This window comes from Vicugna pacos, chromosome 24 (genome assembly GCF_048564905.1).
Source record: "Vicugna pacos chromosome 24, VicPac4, whole genome shotgun sequence".
Lineage (NCBI taxonomy): Eukaryota > Metazoa > Chordata > Mammalia > Artiodactyla > Camelidae > Vicugna > Vicugna pacos.
This window is the reverse complement of record NC_133010.1, coordinates 13,279,285-13,301,978: the sequence shown is the minus strand read 5'-3', so window position 1 is coordinate 13,301,978 and position 22,694 is coordinate 13,279,285. Positions and strand designations below refer to the sequence as shown.

The 22,694-nt window shown below is 38.8% G+C and overlaps 2 protein-coding genes across 5 annotated transcripts in view; one reads left to right on the top strand and one right to left on the bottom strand.

Moving 5' to 3' along the window:
• Nucleotides 1-22,694, top strand: part of LOC140688924 (uncharacterized) — a 203,904-nt gene that overhangs the window by 106,227 nt on the left and 74,983 nt on the right. The gene's annotated exons all lie outside the window — the stretch shown is intronic.
• KLHL14 (kelch like family member 14) overlaps nucleotides 18,948-22,694 on the bottom strand; it is a 180,229-nt gene continuing 176,482 nt past the window's right edge. Inside the window, exons 9-10 of one of the 4 annotated variants that reach the window (XR_012063850.1) lie at nucleotides 20,174-21,089; nucleotides 18,948-19,311 (exon numbers count right to left, since the gene is read on the bottom strand). Coding sequence is in view for 1 of the 4 variants with exons in the window: in XM_031690320.2 (XP_031546180.1) it covers nucleotides 20,949-21,089 (141 nt within the window). In the remaining 3 variants the exon portion in view is untranslated. Of the gene's footprint in view, nucleotides 21,090-22,694 lie in introns of all 4 variants that reach the window. The other 3 variants (XR_012063853.1, XR_012063852.1, XM_031690320.2) reach the window with 3 other exon arrangements.

Below are 22,694 nucleotides of genomic sequence, written 5' to 3'. Positions count from 1 at the left end.
GCACCTTCCCGGCTGAGGTTATGCTCATCTCAGGCAGATCTAAAGATCATTATAGTGTAGTTGGAGATTTGGGGCTCAGAGACACTGTCTGCTTTGCAAAAGTTCACACAGCTGGAATTCAAACCCAGGGCTGCCTGTCTCCAGACTCTGATCCCTTAGTTCTGTGCAGCTCTTGGATGACAGCGCTTGGGGTTCTTGCGACATCCCAGTGAAATAATACAGTGTTGACAGACTGTGATTAAGCCTTGTGTAAGTGCTAGTTAACATAATTTGGAGCAGGGACAAATGGCCGGGTCCTTTGACACATGACCATCTTGTATATGTGGTCCCAGACAGAGTGTGTCTCCGCTGGCTACACCATCTCTGTTAGTGTCGGGACCTCGGGCTCTCCTCTGGGAGGAGCAAGATGATGGCTCCAAGGACAGAAGGTCTCTCCCTGGGCTGGGGGATGGTCTAAGTGAGAAGCAAAGGGAGACTTGCTCTTCTCCTGGTTCTGCCTGCAAACCCAGGACAAGAAGCAGAATTCTGGCCTTGCAAGTGGGGCGAGAGGGACCACAAAGTGCTCGGGCCCCCACAAGCAAGATCTGAGAATGCTCAGATCTGGGTACCCTCTGCGAGCAGCACAGAACAGAAAACTCACCCCCTTTTCACATCTGAGGAAACAGAAGTAGAAAGAGGTAAAACCGTTTGCCTGAGGTCATTTACTTCATCATGGTTGAGGGCAAGGACCAGGAACTTAAACGTTTGTTTACTCCAGATTCAGAGTTTTATCTAGCAGATGCTTCTGCCTAAAAAGCTAGTCTTTCAGTTCTTTTATGCTGGGCTCACTTTCGGCATTTCTTCTGATGTATGGCCCAAATTCTGCTTCAGTGGGTCTTGCTCAAAACTCATTTCTTTGGTGAACCATCCTCTAATCTCATATGACCACAGGCTCTCCTTAGAAGGAAGCTCCTGGACATGGTCTTTGAAAAATGACATCATAATCCTACAAAGAAATGAAGGAAATTGAAACCAATCATTGTGACGCACTATTTTTATTTGGTTGCTTGTGCTATTTAGATGAAGAGGCGCTGGATAGGGACTAGATCTTTTCCATGTTTTATACGGTGCTTAATAAGTTCTCAGAATATAATAAATGTTTCACAGGCCAATGAAAAATTCCAAAGCACATAACCTCCTGGGGAGGTTGTAAAATTATTCATGGCTGACACTGATGAGAGGCTGAGAATTTTACCTACAGGGAGAAGACACTGTGACACTCAGAGAAGCCAGGAGTTATTCTTGGGAAAACCAGATGTATAGAGTATTTCAATAAAACCTACTTCCAGCATGAACGTTATTAAGCATATACAAATGTACCTAATAACAAGGTGCTAATTTATGCCACTCTATGATAAAACTAATAGTTGGTGCTGGTTATTTATCATATGATGCACTGATTTTAATATAACTCTAAAAAGAGGATCCGTGTTACTGATTGAAGGAGATAAATGCATGTATAGCAGACAATATGTATAGTAAATATCATATACATGTAAATTAATAGCTTAATGATAGAATCATTTTAGACAGGGGAACAATTGAATGAGTGATGTGGAATTATTGGAAAATAAAAATGCAAAGATGTTGGAGAAATAAGATTTGCAATTGAACCATCACACTGTACGACAGAAAAGATTACCTGGATCAAGAGGTAGGAGAAAAGATTATCTGGAATAGGAGGGAGGAGAAAGTAGTTTAGTAATTGTTGAACCTTTGCTTCCTTAATTTATCTGTTGTAATGTCCTGATACCAGTTTTCACTGTAAATGAAACCATTTACTAATGTTTGCATGAGTTACTGAAAGGCTTAGTGCTTATGGATCCTATAAGGGTCCAAGCGTAACTACAGAGAAGGTGAATACGAAGAAATGCTGGGGTCAGTAAAGGAGTGGGTACCTAGAACCCCTGGGAAGCAGAGGCTGTGAGGGGTCAAGTCCAGGTCAGTGGTCAAGGCTGCTATGAGCTGGGTGGGAGCAGAGTGAACCGGAGTCAGGTGTCCTCGAGTAAGAACGAGGCAGGCGGACGGGCTCTCCCAGTCTTGTGAGACAGACTGCTAAATTAATAAATGCAAAGTCCTAGGGGCTATGGTGATGATGATGATGACTTTTTTGATAATTTACTAGGTATGTATTTTACCTGCATTTCTATGTATCGTAACATGTTAAAGTGTCAGAGAACACTCTGACAGATAGTAATTATAGGTGCTATGAATCACAGATGAGGGGCCTCTAACCTTGTCTAGGAGGACTATTTCAGATTTCTAGGAGAAGGTGAATGTCTTAGATGAGGGGAGATGGAAGTATGAGAGGGGAGTACCGCGGAGAGAGGCGGTCATTCAGTTGGCATACCAGACAGGCAGAAAGGTGCAGCTGGTTCCCTCTCCTCCAGTCTTCAGTCCTGCTCATCAGGGTTGTGCCTGAAGTGATCCCTGGCAAGAGCGTCCTCCTATGTATAATCAGAGAAACTGACCTCCCCTCCAACCTGCTTACTCTTTGTGATAGATATTTTGTTCACTCGTATATCTGGCCCCCTCTCCAGTCACAGAGAAGATTAAATTTCCCTTATCCCCAAAGACATAGCCATGAAATTTGCTTTGGCCAATGACATGTGTGCAGAATTGAACTGGATGGAGGTACATACATGTTAGTGTCCTGTTCTCCATACTCCTTGTTTCATTGAACCAGGAGATCACGTGCTTCAGGTGGTCCGGCTGTAGGAAGGTGGAGCTGGGTCAGTGAATTGCTTCACTGAGAGTCCTCACTCTGTGTCTGAGAAAGATTCCTGAGGGTCACCTTGACTTACAGCAAATTTTGAGTGAGATGTAAATTTCTGTTCTGTTAAGTCACTAAAATTTTTTTTTGGGGGGGAGGCAGTATTTATTACTGCAACATAACGTTGTTCTGTTTGCCTTTATTTCAGTTGAAAACCTTTTTGCTTGTAGATTTATGTCTTGTTTTTGTATCCTTTGACTCACTTTTCCCATAAAGTATTGTTCATAGGCTCTTAACAGCATCTACATTTTTGCTGGAATGAAATGGCCTTTGAGGATAACATATTATTATTTATAAATCTTATGGTGAATTTCAGATTGGAGTTTCAGTTAAAAATATGAGATACTTCTATTAAAATCCTATTTGAGTAATATTCTGCAAGACACAATACTATATTATTACCTTCAGTGTTTTGATGCTTGTTTTTTTTCCTTTTTACTGGCATAATACATTCTACATTTTTTCTATTGTCACTAATTAAGGGGTACTTAATTTCAGGTAACATGACATTCCTGTATTTATTAGGAATAAACTCCTTAAAAATGATAGATGTGGATTAAATCCATATATCCTTCTGGAACTACTTTTCTTTTTAAAGGGAATGTTTCCACTACATTGCTAGACCTCGCAGTTGGCATTAATTAAAATATGCATTAATACACTTCACTGAAGCCGGAATTTCAATGTTAGATACATTTGGATGGTATGAGAAGGTTGGACCAAAACTTGCAAATTTGGCCCAGTTTATTGCTTAGAATCTGCTATTTTGTTTCCCAAAGTAATTCAAAGGCAAAGTAAAAACAGGTTAATAAAAATTCAGGTGCAACTACTTCTTCAGTAGACTAGATGATTAAGATGAGAGGCTGACCTGAAACAAGGTCAAATTTTCCAATGAAATTCTGTTTATTCTGTAATTTGCAAAGGACAAGGGGAGGAGAGTCTTTTCTGGGGTGTTTTTATTTGGAGACCCAGAGAAAAAGGGTAGGAGATTTTTTTCTATAAGATTTTTCTTATAGAAGATCTTGCCTCCTACCAAACATAGAGAAGATGGGTCATGCAAGTTTTCCTCCTTTCCTTCCTCCCTTCCTCCCTTCCTTCCTTCCTGAGCACCTGTCCCATGATTAAGTACAATGCTCTGCTCTGCAGGAAACAGTGGAAAGTAAATACTGAGATGACCGAAATGGCAAAGAAATTGGGTTACATCTCATAGACTGAAAGAATGCTCTTTGTCTTGATTCCGTCTACTCTTTCTTTTTCCAGGTTGTGCCACATTTCTGCACTGAGCTCGTTTTGTTTCTCTTCCACCCCCTTCCCTGCCTTTTTGCCCCTTCTGCCTCCTCCTGTTGCAGCTTTGCCTGACATCCACGATCATGCTGGTTCTGCCTCTTAGCTTCTCGGGGGAAATAGGAGGAGGTGTTTTAAGCTTTCCTTGGCAGAAAGAAGCATACTTTCTGATCATCCTTTTCTGATCCTTTGACTTAACAGGTGTTGGGGGCTTGTTTTAGTATTTCCACAACCATTATCATGCAGGTTACAACATCCCATCACCTCCCCAAGTCGGGTTCCAAATAAAGAGATATAAAAAAAATGGGAATAAGACGTACCCTGGCAAAACAATTTAGCACCAGACTGTTTCATGTAATGCATAGCTTACTGCTATATACAAAGGTCTGAATTACGTGGTAAGATAATTATAGATTAAAAATTGTGCCTCAGAGATAATATGTGCAAAATAAAATGGAATAAGGAGTGGTTCACTTGAGAGCAGAATTACACCATTACTGGAAAAATTAAATTCTACACCTCGAGGTTCAGCTCTCCCTTGTGGGGTTCATCCTGAGTGCATTTGTCTCTCTTTCATCCGGTTCCTCTTTCCTGTTCAGTGTCCTCTGAGAAATCACTGTCTTCAGGTAGTTTGCTAGCACAGCCATCGGAGCTCCAAGCAGGAAGTCGAAGTCAAGCGTAGAAATTGGATCGGCAGAGATGGAGCTTGTGGGTGCTCTCCCACATTCTCCTCCTAGTGTTCTTTCCCGGTGCATCCTGTGGTCTGTGATGGCTACTTGGTGGAACAGAGTCAAAAGCTTTAGGCTTCTGCACAGGCGTGGTATGACTCAACACACACAGTCAGCAGTCTTTTATATGCAAATGTACATACTTATTTGCTCCAGGATATATACATGTTTACCTTTCTGATTTGTATATATATGAACACACACAATACTCTGTTACCAGGTCTCTCCGCACAGGACATGCTTGAATTAGGTCAGGGCAGGACAGACAGTCCCAGCTGACCTTGAACACTACTTTCAAAACATGGGCAGCCTACTTACCATTAAACAGGGTTGACAGCAGTTACTCAACAATTGGGCTAAGTCTCCAAATGAGAATGCCTTGTATGTTTTCCTTTGGTTTTCACCTTCGCAGATTAGTTATTTTGTGAATGAACTGTCTCCATCAGCTTAATATGCACCAGGACAACAGAGCCAAGATTTCTCTCAACTTACACCGAGGTTTAGAACGTACTATAAAAGTGTACTTACTTTGTAAAACCTATACAGCATATTTCCCACTCTAGTTGCTCTTCATTTTCACTGGTGGTGAAAATTAGTTCATATTCCCCCATCACAGAGACCAGCTGAGATTGGAAGAAGGTGATCCAGGATTGCACTGAGTGCAAAGGGAAAATGAGGTGGAGAAAAAACAGTGCAAAGGGAAAATGAGGTGGAGAAAAAATTCGTCTAGGACAGAAATTTCCTTTTTTTTTTTTCTTCGGTAGAAAGAGGACTGAGGAGGACTATGAGAACATTGATAACTTACTTTTTTATTACAAAATGTGAACTTACCCACCTGACTTTTTATAATAGGAACATTAACAACTTATTTTTTACTAGAAAAATAAAACATACTTTATAGGAAGGAAAATACAAATAAGCACATCGAAAAATTCCCCTCTGTTTAAAAATACATTGGGATTCGATCAGCACTGAAGGATCTGTACCGCGTGTTAAGAGCAGTTGTCCCTGGGGAGGGATTGCCAGTGTAGTCATTCCATTTTTATGGTTCCTTTGGAGAGAACCAAAGAGCTGCTTTACAAGTGCTGTTGAATTAGACCTGTGTGAGAGATAACTGTAAACTACTTGAGAAAGAACTGAAAAACAACAAAAAACCCATGGAAACCGAGAAATGAGGTACTCTAGCCGTGTCTCAAGTTCTGTAAGCTTTTTTTCCCTTTTAGAACCAAACTCGGATAGTAGCCTGCCCTATTGGGATGAGTGCAGGCACGCCCAGCTCTGTCCACGTTTGAGACTCAAAGAGCCCATGGCTTTATAGCAGCAGATTATCAAATGAATGTGCATTTGTAAATTTTAAATTACAATAAGATCTTTCAGGTACTTTGTGTCTTTTTTTTTTAAACTTTAATTGACTGTTCTGGACAATTTTTCCTACTTTCTTTCCATCCTCTATAGAATGATTAAAAAAACATCATCTAATCAACCCCAGCAAACCATCACTTCTGGTTTTCTTTTCTTTTTTCTTTTTTTTACTTCTGGTTTTCTTAGACGTTCAGGTTTATAAACATGACATATTTCATGGTGAAGTAACTATGGATTTACATGCAGTTGTAAGTTATAATGCAGATAGAGCCCGTGTACTCTTTACCCAGTTTCCTGCTAAGGTAACATCTTAGAAAACTGTAGTGAAATATTATAACCAGGATACTGACGATGATGTAGTCAAGATACAGAACTTTTCATCCCCACGAGGATCCTCACCCTGGTCACCCTCTTCCCTCCCGCCCTCACCTCCTCCTTCATTCCTGGCAACCACTAACCTGTTCTCCACTCTTTAATTTCATCATGTTAATGGATTCATGGAGTATGTAACCTTTTGGGATTGGCTGTTTCCACTCAGCCTAGTTCTCTGGAGACTGATTCGGGTGGGCATGTATCCACAGTCCGTTCCTTTCTCTTGCTGGGCAGTATCCCATGGTGTGGATGTGCCACAATTCATTTAACATTCAGCTACTGAGAGACATCCTGGCGTCTCCAGGACTGGGTTATGATGCATACAGCTGCTGTAGACATGGACAGGTGTTCGTGTGAACCTAAATTTTTATTTTCCTGGGATAGATGTCCAGGAGTATACTTGCTGGATTATGGGACAGTTGCAGATTTAGTTTTTCAGAAAGTGCTGAACTGTCTCTTAGAGCGGCTGAGACTTTCTCTGTTCCCACCAGCAAGGCAGGAGGGCGCCATCCCCTCTCTAGCGGTTGGTGAAGCTGCTACCTTTTATTTTCGTTGTTCTGGTAGGTGTGTAGCGCTGTCACTGTGGTTTTAACTCGCATTTCTCTCCTGGTTAATGATGTTGAGCATCTTTTTATGTGCTTATTTGCCATCTGTATGTCTGTTTGTGTCTTTTGTCCATTTTCTAGTTGGGTTGTTTATGTTTCTATGGTTGAGTTTTGAGAGTTCTTTACTCTGCATACTAGTCCTTTGCCAGATATGTGCTTTGTAACTATTTTCTCTCAAACGGTAGCTTGTCTTATTCTCTGAACAGGATCTCTCATGAAGAAAAAGCTTTTAATTTTGATAAAGTCCAAATGATCAGTTTTTCTCTTTATATGTCATACATTTGGTGTCAAATCCATGAACTCGTTACTTAATCCTGGATCCAAGTATTATCTCCTATTTTTTTCTTAAAGTTTTAGTTTTGTTTTATATTTAAGACCTTGATTCATTTTGGGTTAATTTTTATAAAATCTATAAAACTGAAGGTTTTTTTTTTTTGCTATGGGTGTCCAATTGCTCCAGCACCATTTGTTGAAAAGGTGGTTTTTCTTCTATTGAGTTGTTTTTGTCCCTTTGTCAGAAATCAGTTGGGCATGCTTGGTGTGAGTTATCTCTGGGTTCTCTGCTTTGTTCCGCTCATCTGTGTGTTTATTCCTCTGCCATCACTGCACAGTTTTCATTACTGTAACTATATAATACATCTTGAAACTGGGTAGATTGTTTCTTCCCCCAAATGGAAAAACTTAGTTTTTTCTTTCCTATGTAGGGAAAATCCCAGTTCTTCCCTATGGTGTGTGTCTTCCCTGTGAGTCTCCTTCACTACTCACATAAAACCCTTCACTGCTGGTCATCAAATTTGAGGAGGGTTTTCCCCACATGGAGCAGTTCTCTGCAACCCCAGCTGGGTGTTCTACAGTTTAATTCAGTTATGACAGTTTCTACCCAGGGATAGAGTCAGATCACACAGGTGAAGGGCTCAGTCCCACAGGGCCACCCCCACCCAGATGCCAGTTACAAGCCTGGGTTTCTACCTGTGCTTCTGACCGACCTGCTGTAGATCAGAGGTGCCAATGACCCCCTCTTTGCATTTGATTTGCTAGGGCAGCTCATAGTACTCAGAGAAACACCTATGTTTTGCAGTTTATTAAAGGATGTGATAAAGAATACAGATAAATAGCTAGCTGAAGAGATACAGAGGGCGAGGGTCCTGGGAGGGTCTTGAGCACAGAGCTGCTGTCCCTGTAGAGCTGGGGTGGGTCACCCTCTCAGTGTGGATGTGTTCATCAAATTGTGTTCTCAGAACCTCTTATTATTGGGGTTTTATGGGGTTCACGTAGGCATAGCACATCCTTACTCCATTTTCAGCCCTTCTCCCTTCTCAAGAGAATAAGGGCCAGGGCTGAAAATTCCAAGCTTCTAATCGTGGCTTGGTCTTTCTGGTGACCAGCTCTCAATTTAGGAGCCATTCAGGAGTTCACCCAGAGTCACCTCATTCAAACAGAAGAGGCTCCCAGCTCTCTTATCACTTAGGAACTTACAAGGGTTTTAGGGGCCCTGGGTCAGGGATGACGTCAAAGACAAATATTAGAACAAGAGATGCTCTAAGTGTTCTTATCACTTGGAAATTATGGAGATTTTAGGAGCTCAGTGCCAGGAACCAGGGGCAGAGACCAAAATACCTATTTTCTGTTATCTCATACTCCCACTTTATTTTTCTTTTTAAAATAGTTTTAGCTGTTCTAGGTTTTATGCTTTTTAATATACACTTTAGAACAATCTTGTCTCTATAAGTAATCTTGCTGGGATTTTGATGGGAATGGCATTACACTGGAATGCAATTCAAGTCTGACCACAGTGAAGAGAGAGGGAAAAAAGGAGAATTGGGTAGGAAGATTTTCAGCCTCCAGCTGACCTCCAGGGTTTGAAGAAGGTCATCTGGAAGTTCTAGAGCCAACTGTCTTCAGTTTTGAGGACTTAGCTGAAATTCTAGTTTGAGACAGTAGGAAGAATTATGTTTAATATCCTACTACATATGCCTTGGGTTCAAATTTTAGTGTTTGATTTAATATAAGATATCTGAAACCAAAACACTTGGTAGGGGGGAGAGTAAACTTGTATCAGCAGGACACTTGAAGAAAAATAATTTAGTCTAGATATTTCCCCAGGTTTCTAGCCGATTTTATTTGTATAAATGGAAACCCAACCATAAAGAAAACAGGACAGTAATAGAAGAGGATGGATTTGGAACCGTGAAGCCAACTACATGGACTCTGAATTTATCTCTTTCTCTTACTAATGATGGTCTTGAATACAACCCTTCATCACTCTGCATTAAGCTGTCTTCATCTGAAAAATGTAAAATTTTAGAAAATTAAAAGAGAGAAGTATTATCACTCCCATTTTGCAGATGATGAAACTAAGGCTTAGAGTGAAGAATCTAACTTTTCCAAGTTAACCTAGCTTAGGAAACAGTAGAATCAAGATTTAGATAGAAGGTCAGTGGTTACAGTCTTCGTTTTTTTTTCATTCATTTAAAACCATATTCAGTAATCTTTAAGATGTTTCCAGTTATTAATTTTATGGATTTATACACTTGAAATTAAAAGATAACACTTTGCTTAAAAGCACATTTTAACCGTGCATGGATTTTCTGTCAGTGAAGGGAACTACCTTATTGGACAACTGTAGTTTATTTTTCATTGGCTGCTTTACTGAACCTCATCAAATGTATTTGCTTTGCAGAGCTGCAGTGGATTAATCCTGAATAAGTAATTTGGAAATGTTTGTATTCATTTCTATGGAAACCATCTATTTGGATTTTCATATATCAAGATCATAGAGATTTGTCCCAGTCCAATTGCAATCTTAGTTACAGCAGTGTCGGCTTACATACTAAGGGCACAGTTTTGCTCTGATGGCCCTTCAGAAATCTGTAATTGGTGTGGAACACTGACACTAACAGAATATGTCTTATGAGGTCCTGTGAGTTAGGCTTCTGCAGATTAGTGGAATCTTTCTTGATGGAACAAGCCCTTTGGAATTTATTAACACTCTCTGCCTCTTCCGTTAACTACTCACCTCTCACACAATCCATTTGGTCTGCCTTTGCTAACGTTTTAGAGTCAAACCTGAATCAGAGTTAACTGACATCCATAGTAATATATACCAAGGCATATTGCTTGGCTTTTTATCCCCAAACAAGACTTTTTTTTTTTCCACTTTGGGATGAACAGTATTATTCCTTTATGTATTTACTTTCTACAGAACAAGCTTTTATCTTTTTATTCTCAGAATGTGTCATCCTTCCCCCAGTGTTACTTTACTGCCTAGCCCACAACGGTTTTAGGGTTTTGGGAGCCATAGTGGTGTCTCTTGGCTTGGAAGGACTGATGAGAGTTATGTGTTTGTGGGGGGCAGAGATCGGGGGCCATGCGGGCAGGCCTCCTAGAGACTATGAAACATGTTTAAAGAAACAATACTGTGAGGGGGCGCCTAAAGGTGTTAGAAATTTAAGCCACAGATATTAACCTGGGAGAATGTAAAATAAATAGGCAAGAAGATCTATTATCTGTTATGTATCTGCCATCAATCATGTCTATTTACTTGTTTATCATCTCTCTTTTTCTCTTTCCTTTTTGCTTTCCTGTCAAATAATTTCTCAAATTTCTTAAAATACTGATTAACTACAACTGATTTATAAAATGTAAAACAGCATCTAATATGCCAAAATATTTTCAGGCCAGAAATGCTAGGCTTTTAATGTAGAAAGAAGTCATACTCATTTTGATGAACTTTGTTTATTCTGCTTTTTAAAAAAAATATAGCTACTGGTGTTACAGCTACATCAGCTTTCTTTTGGTATATCTTTATATTTAAATTTTGTTTCCTGTAAGGATTATATAATGAGTTATTTTTACACCAGTCTAATAATCTTATTCTTTTACTTGGAGTATTTAGTCCATTTATCTTTAATGAAATTACTGATATATTTAGTTCTATATCTCTCATCTTACTCTTTGCTTTTTATATGGTCTGTTTTATATTCTTTCTTCTCTCCTTTATTGCTTTTTATAGAATTAATTAAGTATTTTCATTATTCTATTTTCCTCCTATTCATTTGTTAATTTTAACATTTATTATTATTATTGTTGTTGTTGTTGTTATTTATTATTGCTTTGGTTAACCTAGAGATCATAACATGCCTTGACTTATTAAAATTAATTCTAATACTGCCAGGAACTGAAAACATTGAACTCTGTTTACCACTTCCTCCTCTGAATTATTCTTGTTACACATTTTCATTTCTCTGTATTTTAGATTTCACAATAATTCACAACTATTTTTTGTATGATTAATATTCACTTACAGTTACCTACGTATGTATCATTTTCTGTATTCTTCATTTTTTCTTGTTTTTTCCATGTTTCCATCTGTGATTATTTTCTTTTTCCTAAAAATCTCTTTTTGGTATTTCTTTTAGTGCTGACCTACTGTTAATAAACTGCCTCAGTTTTTATTGGTCTGAAATTATCTTTTGTTATTTTCAATTTTGAGAGAATATTTTTACCAGATATAGAACTCTAAGTTGGCTTTTATTTTCTTCTAGCACTTTAAAAACGTTATTATAAAGTCTTTTGGCTTTCATCACTTGTGTTGAGAACTAAGTTCAGTCTCATTGTTGTTTCTTTAAAAATAATGTAACTCTCTTGTCTACTGTATTTTAAGATTCCTTGCTTGGTCTTCAGGAATTTTACTGTAATGTTCTGTATGATTTTCTTTATATTTATTTTGCTTGAGATTTGCTGAGCTTCTTGAAACTGTGGGTTGATATTCTTTAACAGTTTTGGAAAATTCTTGGCCAATATCTCTTAACTATGGTTTTCCTATCATCTCTCTCCTTTTTTTCTGGAACTGTAATGATATATATGTTAGACATTTTAAGCGAGTACCAGAAATCTCTTTCACTTTAATATAAACTTTTTTTCTATTATTTTTTCTCTTTGTGCTTCATTTTGAGTATTTTCTATTAACCTCTCTTCTAGTTTACCAATCCTGTGTTCTGCTATGTCTAATTTTCTGTCAACTTCATTGAGTTTTTTTTTTTCCATTCTTTTTTACTGAAGCATAGTGAATTTACAATGTTGTGTCAATTTCTGGTGTACAGCCTGTTTCATATACATACATATATACATACATATATTTGTTTTTATATATATACATACATATATTTGTTTTCACATTCTTTTTCATTATAGTTTATTTGATATTGAATGTAGTTCCCTGTGCTATACAGTATAAACTTGTTGCTTATCTATTTTATGTATAGTAGTTAGTATCTGCAAATCTCAGACTCCATTCATTGGGTTCTTAATTAAAGATACTGAATTTTTTAGTTTTAAAGTAACTGTTTGATTCTTTTAAAAAAGTAGATTCTAATACTTTGGTGAAACTCTCCATCCTTTAATTTATTTTGCCCACTTTTCCTGTATTTTATTTAACACATTGATCATAGTTATTTGTTTGCAGACTCAAAAATCTGGGTCAGCAGTAGGTCTGTTTCCATTCTCTGTTTCATTCTGTTGATGATAGGGCATATGATGTTGCATTTTTCTCATGTCTAGTAGTTTTGGACTGAACGCACTGTTTTGTGCATTAAATAACGTCCTGTAGTGGCTGGATATAACTTTACCTTCCATCAGAGAAGGTTTCCTTCTTTTTCTGTTTTGCAGATAGAAAGAGGAGGTGATTATCTCAACACAGCCATGGATTGAGCTTGGCTGGGGTCCCTAGTCCTAGGGCAGCCCCTGCCAGGCTTTTGGCTGAGAATCTGGTCTTTGTCTCCTCAGCCCTGAAGTTCAAAGAAAATTCAGCTCTTCCCTTTAGCCATTTTCAACTTAATTCTTTTTTTTTTTTTTTTAGGTTGTTTCCATGTTTTGGCTATTGTAAATAGTGCTGCTATGAACATTGGGGTGCAGGTGTCATCCTGAAGTAGATGTCCTTCTGGGTACAAGCCCAGGAGTGGGATTCCTGGGTCATATGGCAAGTCTATTCCTGGTCTTTTGAGGAATCTCCACACTGTTTTCCATAGTGGCTGCACCAAACTGCATTCCCACCAGCAGTGTAGGAGGGTTCCCCTTTCTCCACAGCCTCTCCAGCATTTGTCATTTGTGGATTTTTGAATGACGGCCATTCTGACTGGTGTGAGGTGATACCTCATTGTAGTTTTGATTTGCATTTCTCTGATAATTAGTGATATTGAGCATTTTTTCATGTGCTTTTTGATCATTTGTATGTCTTCCTTGGAGAGTTGCTTGTTTAGGTCTTCTGCCCATTTTTGGATTGGGTTGTTTTTTTTTTCTTATTGAGTCGTATGAGCTGCTTATATATTTTGGAGATCAAGCCTTTGTCGGTTTCACTTGCAAAAATTTTCTCCCATTCCGTAGGTTTTCTTCTTGTTTTATTTCTGGTTTCCTTTGCTCTGCAGAAGCTTGTAAGTTTAATTAGGTCCCATTTGTTTATTCTTGCTTTTATTTCTTCTAGGAGAAAATTTTTGAAATGTATGTCAGATAATGTTTTGCCTATGTTTTCCTCTAGGAGGTTTATTCAACTTAATTCTTTATCCTCTCAACTCACACAGCTTTAAAATTTGCAGATGTCTTAAGGGGGTGAGCAGTCATGCGCTTGAAGCAATTCTCTTCACCTGGCAAGTCTTTAATTCCTAAGCACTGTGAGATTGTGGGAGTTTCCCCCTGCTTTCTAGAAGTTTTGGCCTTCCTCATCCTCCTGTACAACACAGGAACTCCAAATATTCCCCTCCAGGGAAAACTGGTTATGTGTTTAGGGTTCCTCAAGTTTCCATTGTGTCACTCCAATTCTGTGTGACAGCTAAAGTTGGCTGGTTTCTCTTTCCCACACGATTGGTCTTCCACTTGGGTCATCAATATGTGGACTTGAAAAACATCCCCAGAGAAAATAAATACTGGCCATCTCATCAGTTCACCTAGGAACACTGCTTCCCTCTCTGGAACTTGAGTTCATCTAGTCCTAACTGCTTTTGTAGCTCTCTAATGCCTTGAGAAATATGGAAGTCTTGGCTTGCTGTGGATCAATCATTCTATCTAAACATGAACAGTCCTTGCCCTCACATTTTTTTTTTGTTTTCTTCATCCATGACACCACCATTCAATACACTAATCCGGAGATGGTCGTAAAGTCTTCTACCTAGCAGTTCTCCGTATGCAACCGGCTTAGTTGTTTTACGTAGTTGTTACTGTATTTTCAGGGATTATCTTACAAACGTTAATTGAAAGAAGATCCATTTATGTTCTACTTATTCTTCAGGACTGACTTTATATACTTCCTCTGCCCGAATCTGACTCCCTGATTCCCCTAGTTGGACATAACCTCTTCCTTGCTGGAGCTCCCACATCACCTTATTTGGATGTCTTTATTGCGTGTGCACTTTGCACTATAGTTACTTACATAACATATATTTATATTCTTCTTAGGGCACATCATAGAGCTTTGTCCACAGTGGAAGGAATAGATGAACAAAAGACTGACAGAATAAAACATAATAATACCCTGAGGGTACCAAGAGAGTTCGTGTATACTGATCCTTGCCATTTGTGAAGAGATTGCCTCTGAAGCAATATTTGTGTATGTGTTCTGATTTGGGATCAGAATTACACCAGTTGGACCCCATTTGTGTACTGGGGCAAAGATTTTCATAACAGTAGAGTTTTTATACAAAGAAACAAGGCTTTCTGCGTAAAAATTCTGGCTTTCACAGTCATTAAATAGGGGAAACATGGTTTAACATGACAAAGGTGACTAGCTTGCACACACAGACAAAGACTATTTGCAGGGCTTGTCATATTGGTAGCAGTCAGAATTATCTTTAAGAAAAGCCATGTACAGTTTACATTTTCAAGATGATGAGCATAAAATTCTCAAGTCGGAAATGACTCTGCCACTCCAGGGATTCTAATACTTCTAAAATCAACCACTACTCACTTATTGAATACCACAATGGGCAAAATATTGTGGGGAAACCTACCATTTCAAGCATTGTCCATCTTACACCAAGGGAGTTAGTTAAAACATGCCATAAATACATCATAAAACACTGTCACTATAATAAAATATATGATATATGCTGTGTGAACAGTACAGATAATAAATACTCTAAAGATTTAGAAAAGAGGATGACCACCCAAGGGATGGCCCAGACAGACACTTGGATTACATTTGCTCGTCAGACATGTAGCACTTTGGCTTTAAAGTGCTTTCTTTTCTTTCTTTTCTGAGAGTTCATTTAACATGGCCAATCATGTTGGAAGAGACGTGAATAAATTTACAGCTGGTTTCAATAGTCTGAATTGCATTTAAGACAAACTTGTAAGAACAAGTAAAGAACTTCCCGCCAACCTCTGTGAATGCCATCTGGCCTGAAGTGAGATCTTGGTGGTGGTCTAAGTCCATTCACAAGGAAAGTACAATGTACCAATTCTGGAAGAGCTTGGAGGTGGGGGGAGTTGCGTTCACTTCTCAATAGAAAAATTAAATGAGGAAAGGGACCAGAGAGATGGAATAAACATTGTCCCTGGAGAGCCAGAAGCTTTCATGTAGTCCACAGAGTTCGTTATGGGTAAACCACCCTAGCACTTGGGTAGAACAGGAACGGTAGAGTGAAATCGGTGGGAAGGAATCAGAAAGAGCACATAAGAATGCTGTTTGAGGACCGAATGGGACACAGTGCATAAATCAAAATTTGCTAACGTTTGAAAGTTTGTTCGGCATACCATGAGATTATTAAAAATTACTGTGACACCACCTAGACACATGGAAACATGTTTCTGAAATGCTAAACATTTAAGAGATCAAGAAATCAATTCAGGTGTACAGAATGCAAAAAGGGCAAACGATAAAGCCTGGGCAGAGGTCCGAACCCAAAAGACAAGTTACTGTGTTGCGTGGTAGAGTAAAGGTAATTTTTTTTATCCCCCAAATGTCCATAACTCGATTATATTATATTAATCATTTAAAAACCTAGTACCTTTAAGAAATGTCTCATTCCTGTATGGTCTTTGCAAAGACGTATTGCTAATTATCGCTACCCTCAAGGAACCCAGAATCTAGTAAGGGAGTAAGACATCAAATCTTACAAATAGTGTAGAATATATAAAGTAAGAGAACCATAGGAAGTCAGGTGAAAACATCACATAGGACTGTAGTGATCATGAAGGCTTAATGAAGGCAGTGAAGTTTGAACGTGACCTTGAAGGACAGGGTTTTAATAGATTGTGTTGAGCATGAAATGGCATTTTCTATGGAAAGAAGCAAAAGGGTGAAGAAGGAAAAGCATAGCCGTGTTTGTGGAAAAGCAAGGATTCATGTTGCTCGATGAACAGAGGAGCAAAGAAAAATGTGACTTGAAAAGGAGACTGAAGCCAGATTTCAAGCTATCTTTGCCAGGTTAGAAGTTGGACTTAGCGATTGCATCCTAATAGCTGATATGTATTTCATCTCTGCATTTATTTTAGCGCAAGGTTCAGTGTTTTCACATTCTTTACATATGATTGTCACGCTGTTTTAATTGTTTTGTGGGCAGGAGAGTGTGGTGGCTAGAAGATGGCCTTAGATGAAAGTCTTGGTTTGGATCCTAGCTCTGCTACCTATGAGCTGTTTGACTTTATCAAATAGTTTACCCTTTCTGAGCATGTGTCCTTAACTTTAGTGTATGAATAATATTTACCTTATAGAGCTGTTTAGAGGCATAAATAAGAGAACAGGTTCAAATGCCCAGTATAGTGCCTGACTTAATAAGAAGCACTAAGTTACTGGAAGTGTTATGTTGTTTGTTATAATATTGCTGATATAATAACTTCAAATTCATAACTAAACCCTATTCCTTTATTCCTTTTTCCTGGTTTAATTCAATCAGTCCCCAGATGTCCCAGATTTGAGTGACTTGATTGGAAGCCAGGAGCCTGTCATCTCTCTAACTGCAGGATGACCTGGTCCTGCAGCCAAATGTTCACCTTCCCCCCTGCCTATTCCCATATGTCATTTTGTTGTCCGTAGGAGATTTGGAAGGTCACAGAGAAAGAGTCAGCTGAAAAAGTGGAAGGGGAGGTTACCATCAAGGATCACTTTACTTGAAGTGATAAAATTCTTCTGAGCCTGTGTAGACAATCCTAAATGTCAACTCATTCCAACTGTCTTGTTCTTAATACCATTAGTGAGCTAAAAACACTAAGGTAAGGCAACCGCTGCTGATGTTAAGAACTGACATTTACTGAGTCCTTAATATATGCTAGGCAATAGCCTAGAATAGAATGGACTAGAATAAGCCACTCCAGCTTCAATTTGTAGAAGATTTTTTCCTTATTCCCACACCGGGGTGTTACCTTCTTGAAGCACATCCTTTTGATCTCTAGAACTGAACCTTCTGTTATCTCACCAAACCTGTAGCGTCAGCAAATATAGAATAACGCCATTAAGAAACTTCACCCAACCCGTGGTCCGTATTTAACGTATGATGCGGGGCAGTGCCGTATAACTGTACAAATCAAACCTGCTCAGCATCTGGGTATTTTCTTCTTTTACGAACCTTTCTGCTGTTTCTCGTTGCCATTTTATTTTCCACCCAAGTTTCAACGTCCTCTAGGTCAGGTGCTTCTAGAAAGTCAGGCTTGATCAGTCATGATCTTCCTCATCTACAGGACCTCATTCTATTAAAATACCCACCGGTGTGTATTGATTGGCTTGGGTATGCTCTCCCAACCCCATTCTAGCTGGTCTGCTTCTTCGTTTAAAAATATTTTGACCTAAAGAACCAAGTTTAATCAGAAGTCTGGCATTTACAGTGATGCCTTTGGGATATGTTCAACAAATACTCAATACGTACAATGTGAAGAAAGATGGCAGTTTTTTAAGTGAAGTAGGTGTCAAGGAGTTGGGAAAAGATAAATTTGGCTCTAATATGGGAGCAAATGCAGGTAGTAATTTTAAGACCACAGACCCAGCTTAATTAATTTTAAAATGTGGCCCTTATGTTCACACTTCTAGTTTTAGCCAATTTTAGTCTAGTCCCTTGACGCTGGGAAAAAGACAAGTATATTTGTTTAACTGATCGTAGAAACTGGTCAGCACGAGGGCTTTTGGTGACTAAGGATCTTTGGAAGAAGTTCTGCAACAACTAATCATGGGCTCAGGGGAAGAGGCCACATAGAGAAGGGCCTTTCCCGTTACACCAGCATGGAGAGGTGAGGATCCAGTGGAGGAGAGAAACTCCATTACTCTTGCTTCTGTGGACTGTTAGGGAGGCTCAAATGATCCTTTAATTATGGGTTTAGCCATCAAGAATGGTAGATCTGGCTGAGAAGCAATAAGGTAAATTCTCTCTAGCTTAACTGCAGGCTCCTTGCCTGGAAGGTTGTCCAGCCACTCCCTGCAGCCGTGTGCCTCAGTTTCCCCTATTGTCTTCCACGGCCCCTTTCCTTGCCTGGCAGGGCTTCTTTTCAGACTTCTATAAAGAAAGATTTCTATAAATCCTTAGTTATTAGATCTTGTATAATATGCCTTACTGTAACACTTTTATAGTGGAAAAACCAGATTCAATTCATGATTCTGAACTCACAATACTTTTCCGGAAACATTCCATAATTTTTAGCATTGCTCATACTACATACCTGTACATACTGCCAGGGAGCTAAATAAACTTATAAAGCATACCTGCAGAATAAGAATATTTATGCATTTGCATATTACAGACCTTCAAACAATTTAATGTCTAGATTTATACATATGCTTTGTAAGTCAGAGTATGAAAGACAGCTGAATTAGTACATAAAGTTTTTATTTAAAGTTTTCCCCTTCCAAGCAAGCTTCATTTACACATTCTAATACTGTACAAAATTTACATTCTCTGTGACTTATTTATTCATTTTTCACTTTCTAATAGTTTGCGTCTTTCTGCAATACAGAAAGCTTTTCTTATAGTTCTCATAAATGCTTTTCTTTATTTTGGCTAGAAATAAAAAATAAATGGAGAACAAGTCCAAGGAAAGCAAATATCCTTGTATAAACTGTGACTTTCAGAAGAAATGGGGACAGTTGACGATGAAAGATTCTGAAGGAGACCTTGTATTCTTCATGACGTCAGCTGGGACCTTCTCACAAAGTACTGTTAACTTTTCTTTCTTTCTATATATTCATATGCGATCAAGGAAAAAGAAATGAAAGTTGATTGCACTGGATATATATATTTATATATATATATATTTTACAACGGATCCTTTGGATCTGAACATACAAATAAATACAAAAACAACAAAGATTGCACTTTACTGTAGAAACGGCATTGGATTCCAGTACACCCATCCATCTTGACGTGCCCTGCAGTGGAAGCTTATCCCCAGGGCATTTTTAATCTGTGGCTTCCCCATGTGCTTGTTTTTGAATGACACACTTGTTGAGGGATTCAACAACATCTCTGGGTGATTCACAGAATATCTGAGGCTTTGATTTACTCCTAACTGTTGCTGTTCTAGCTCTGAAGAGCTTGGAAATCGAATTCAAGCTCCTGCTACTTTTCCTCTTTGGATTGGCCACACTGAGACTGTCTCATGCTCTCCTGACCTTCTGCTCCTAAATTCATCACGCTGCTCAAGCCCGCTAGGAATGGCTCACTTAACTGAGCCCAGGTGTCTCTGGTGATAAACAAATATGATGAGTTGGGGGAAGAAGGAGGGTCTGTATGTGCTTTTCTAGAGTCAAATCGAGAGACATTTCTAGAGCCAAAAGTGAGGAAGAGGGGGAGGTGTTTTGTCAGGAGCTTCTAAGAAAAGCTCCTGCGTCTCTTAAAGTTGTGTGTTTTAGGGACAGAGATTCTTCTTAAGAGAAATTATACTTTCTTTTCATCCCCGAATTTCTGAAAGCAATCTCCCAGTTTTTATCAGGGGGTAAGTTTGGGTCAGGTGCATTATTACCAGACTCTCTTCAATATTGTGTCAGTGACTCTGTCAGCTCTACATTTGAAGCAAATAACAGGTGTGTCAGTACTTACGTGCTGCCCAAAATGAGACCGCGTGAGCCTCTGTAAACTGAACAGTGACACGGTGTATTTTGTTTTAATCTTTCGGATAAAATTGAGGACACAGAAATGATGACTCTGGCTAGCCTGGAATCTACAGGGCAGAAAGCAATTTCTCCAAAAGCCATTATCTTTCTCTTCTCCGTTCCCATGAGGTGCGGCAATGGGCAGAAAGTATAGGAAATGAAGTTATATAGAAACAAAACTGTTCCTCTTTAATCTTGTATGATTTTCTGTAACCGTTGCCTACGGAGTCTGTGAAACAGCCACAGGTTAGGAATCTAGAATCAAGTGGCCATTTCTGTAATGTGCTGTGAGGATCTGGGTGGGTCAAATTTTGCATCATTCATGAACACAATATCCCCAAAACTTCAACATAGACCACATGCAGGTAGACGACAACGCACAATACCGATCCGAGGTCTCTCTGGGCACGCTTCCGGGCTGTCTCTGTCTCCTTTGGAAAGCTGAGATCCGCACGAGGAGTTTCTGTAAAGCTGGGACAAGTTAAAACCAGTCTGAAATGGAAGAGTCTGTCACCACAGGGAGTTTGGTGTGATCCGAGTCACAGACACAGCTTCTGTTCAGGAACAGGCCTTTGTCTTTTGCAGCTTCTTGTAAATCATCAGAAACCAAGAGTGGGTTTCGGCAGTTGGACCATGAGAATGTATCGTCCCTCTTATCATAGTGATGTCACCTGCCATCGCTTCCTAGAATGCGGCACTGTTCATTCCAGGGTTTCCTGGGGTTATTTGTTGTAAGGGACACAGGCGGGCAGGATGACTGTGGCACAGGCTGGGCCTGCCAGCGGTTCGGCTACATCTCCTTCCAGCTCTGTCCAGGTGCCTTTTTCTGGACAGTAGCATATTGTAGATGACTTGTAGGCCCCCTGGAATTGCACAGCAGAGAGGATTTAGGGAAGGCTGTTCACAAAAGTGCAATGGCAACCTTATTTCTCATTGCCTTGGGAGGAGAATATTGTTTCTCTGCGCTTGATAAAACATTCCAGCTGAAAGCAGTGGATTTTAAACTGTTTTATTCTAAGGGAAAATTTGAGATTGGCAAGATTTCAAAATCTGTTTTTTTCGTTTTTTTTGTATGTGTGTATGACTAATAATAAAAGTCAAGCACCTAGAACACTCTGGATGATAAACGAACACATCCTTTAGGATGACTGACCTCAAACTGGAAATTATCCAGCTGGTTTAAGTTTAAAAACAAAGAAAAAGAACAATTTAAATATTCAAATAATTGAAGTAAATTGGACGCTAGATTGTCACCTCCCTTTTTCATTTTTATTTTAATACTGTTGAGAATCAGACATGGGGTTCAAGACCAGTTTAAAACTGGAAATGAAGGCTTACCAACTGCCTCACACATTGATTGATTGATTTTCAAGAAGTCACATGAGAAAGAAAAAAACATCTTTAGTCTTGTTTCCTTTGTCAGCCTCTGGGATTGTATAATATTTCCTTTCCTAAAACAAAGAAGCTTTGCTTTTTATCATCAGCAACAAACAAAAACCCCAACCAACATAATTGTTTTCTGAAAGTGTACTCCTGGTGTCTGGTTCCAAACACACATACTCTTTTTTGGGCAGGGGGAAATTAGTATTATATATATATGTATGTCAATGGAAGTGCTGAGGATTGAACCCAGGACCTTGTACGTGCTAAGCACATGCTCTATCACTGAGCTATGCCCTCCCCCTAAACATAAATACTCCTACAGCTCGCAATTTGCACCAGCAAACAAGCATATGTATGAATATCTAGTTATATACATCACTATGTATTCACTTCCATGTAATGAATAACTTTTTAAAGCTCCTCAAAGTTTTATATAATAATCTTGTTGGATGCAAAGGAAATAAAACTAATATTCTTAAAGTCCCAAATTAATCTTACAAAGCCAACTCATATGAATAGGAAAATACAGGAACAGTCATCATTTAAAAAGCGACTGTGCAGACCACGAGACCCCATGTGTGTTCTGACATGATATAATCTGAATTACACAGCCACCTTCTTATGTGTTCTTGCCAAGATAAATAGATAAATTAATAGTAAATAAATAACAAAAAAACTAAAAACAGAAAAAAGCTGAACTTAATGAAGTCCTTATCTCTAACTTCTAATCTATAGGAAATACGGAGACAGAGGACTATTTTTAAATGACAATGCAAGGAACTCATTAGCCAGCTGAGAATGTCCGATGGTCTATAAGATAATTGACCCTGCTTTCTCAACAAGTCAATGGCGTGCAACAGGAAGAGGGGCAGGTGGTGTTCTCCAGATTGTAAGAGATGTATGAGATACAATAACCAAATACAAGTGAGACTTGTTGGATCCTGATTTGAACATGTCAGTTTGAAAAATACATTTTTTTCAAGTCAATGGGATAAATTCGACTATGGATTGGATATAAAGGAATTGTTCATTTTATTGAGTGTGATACTGATAGTGTGTATACATAAACAAATGATATTTTTAGA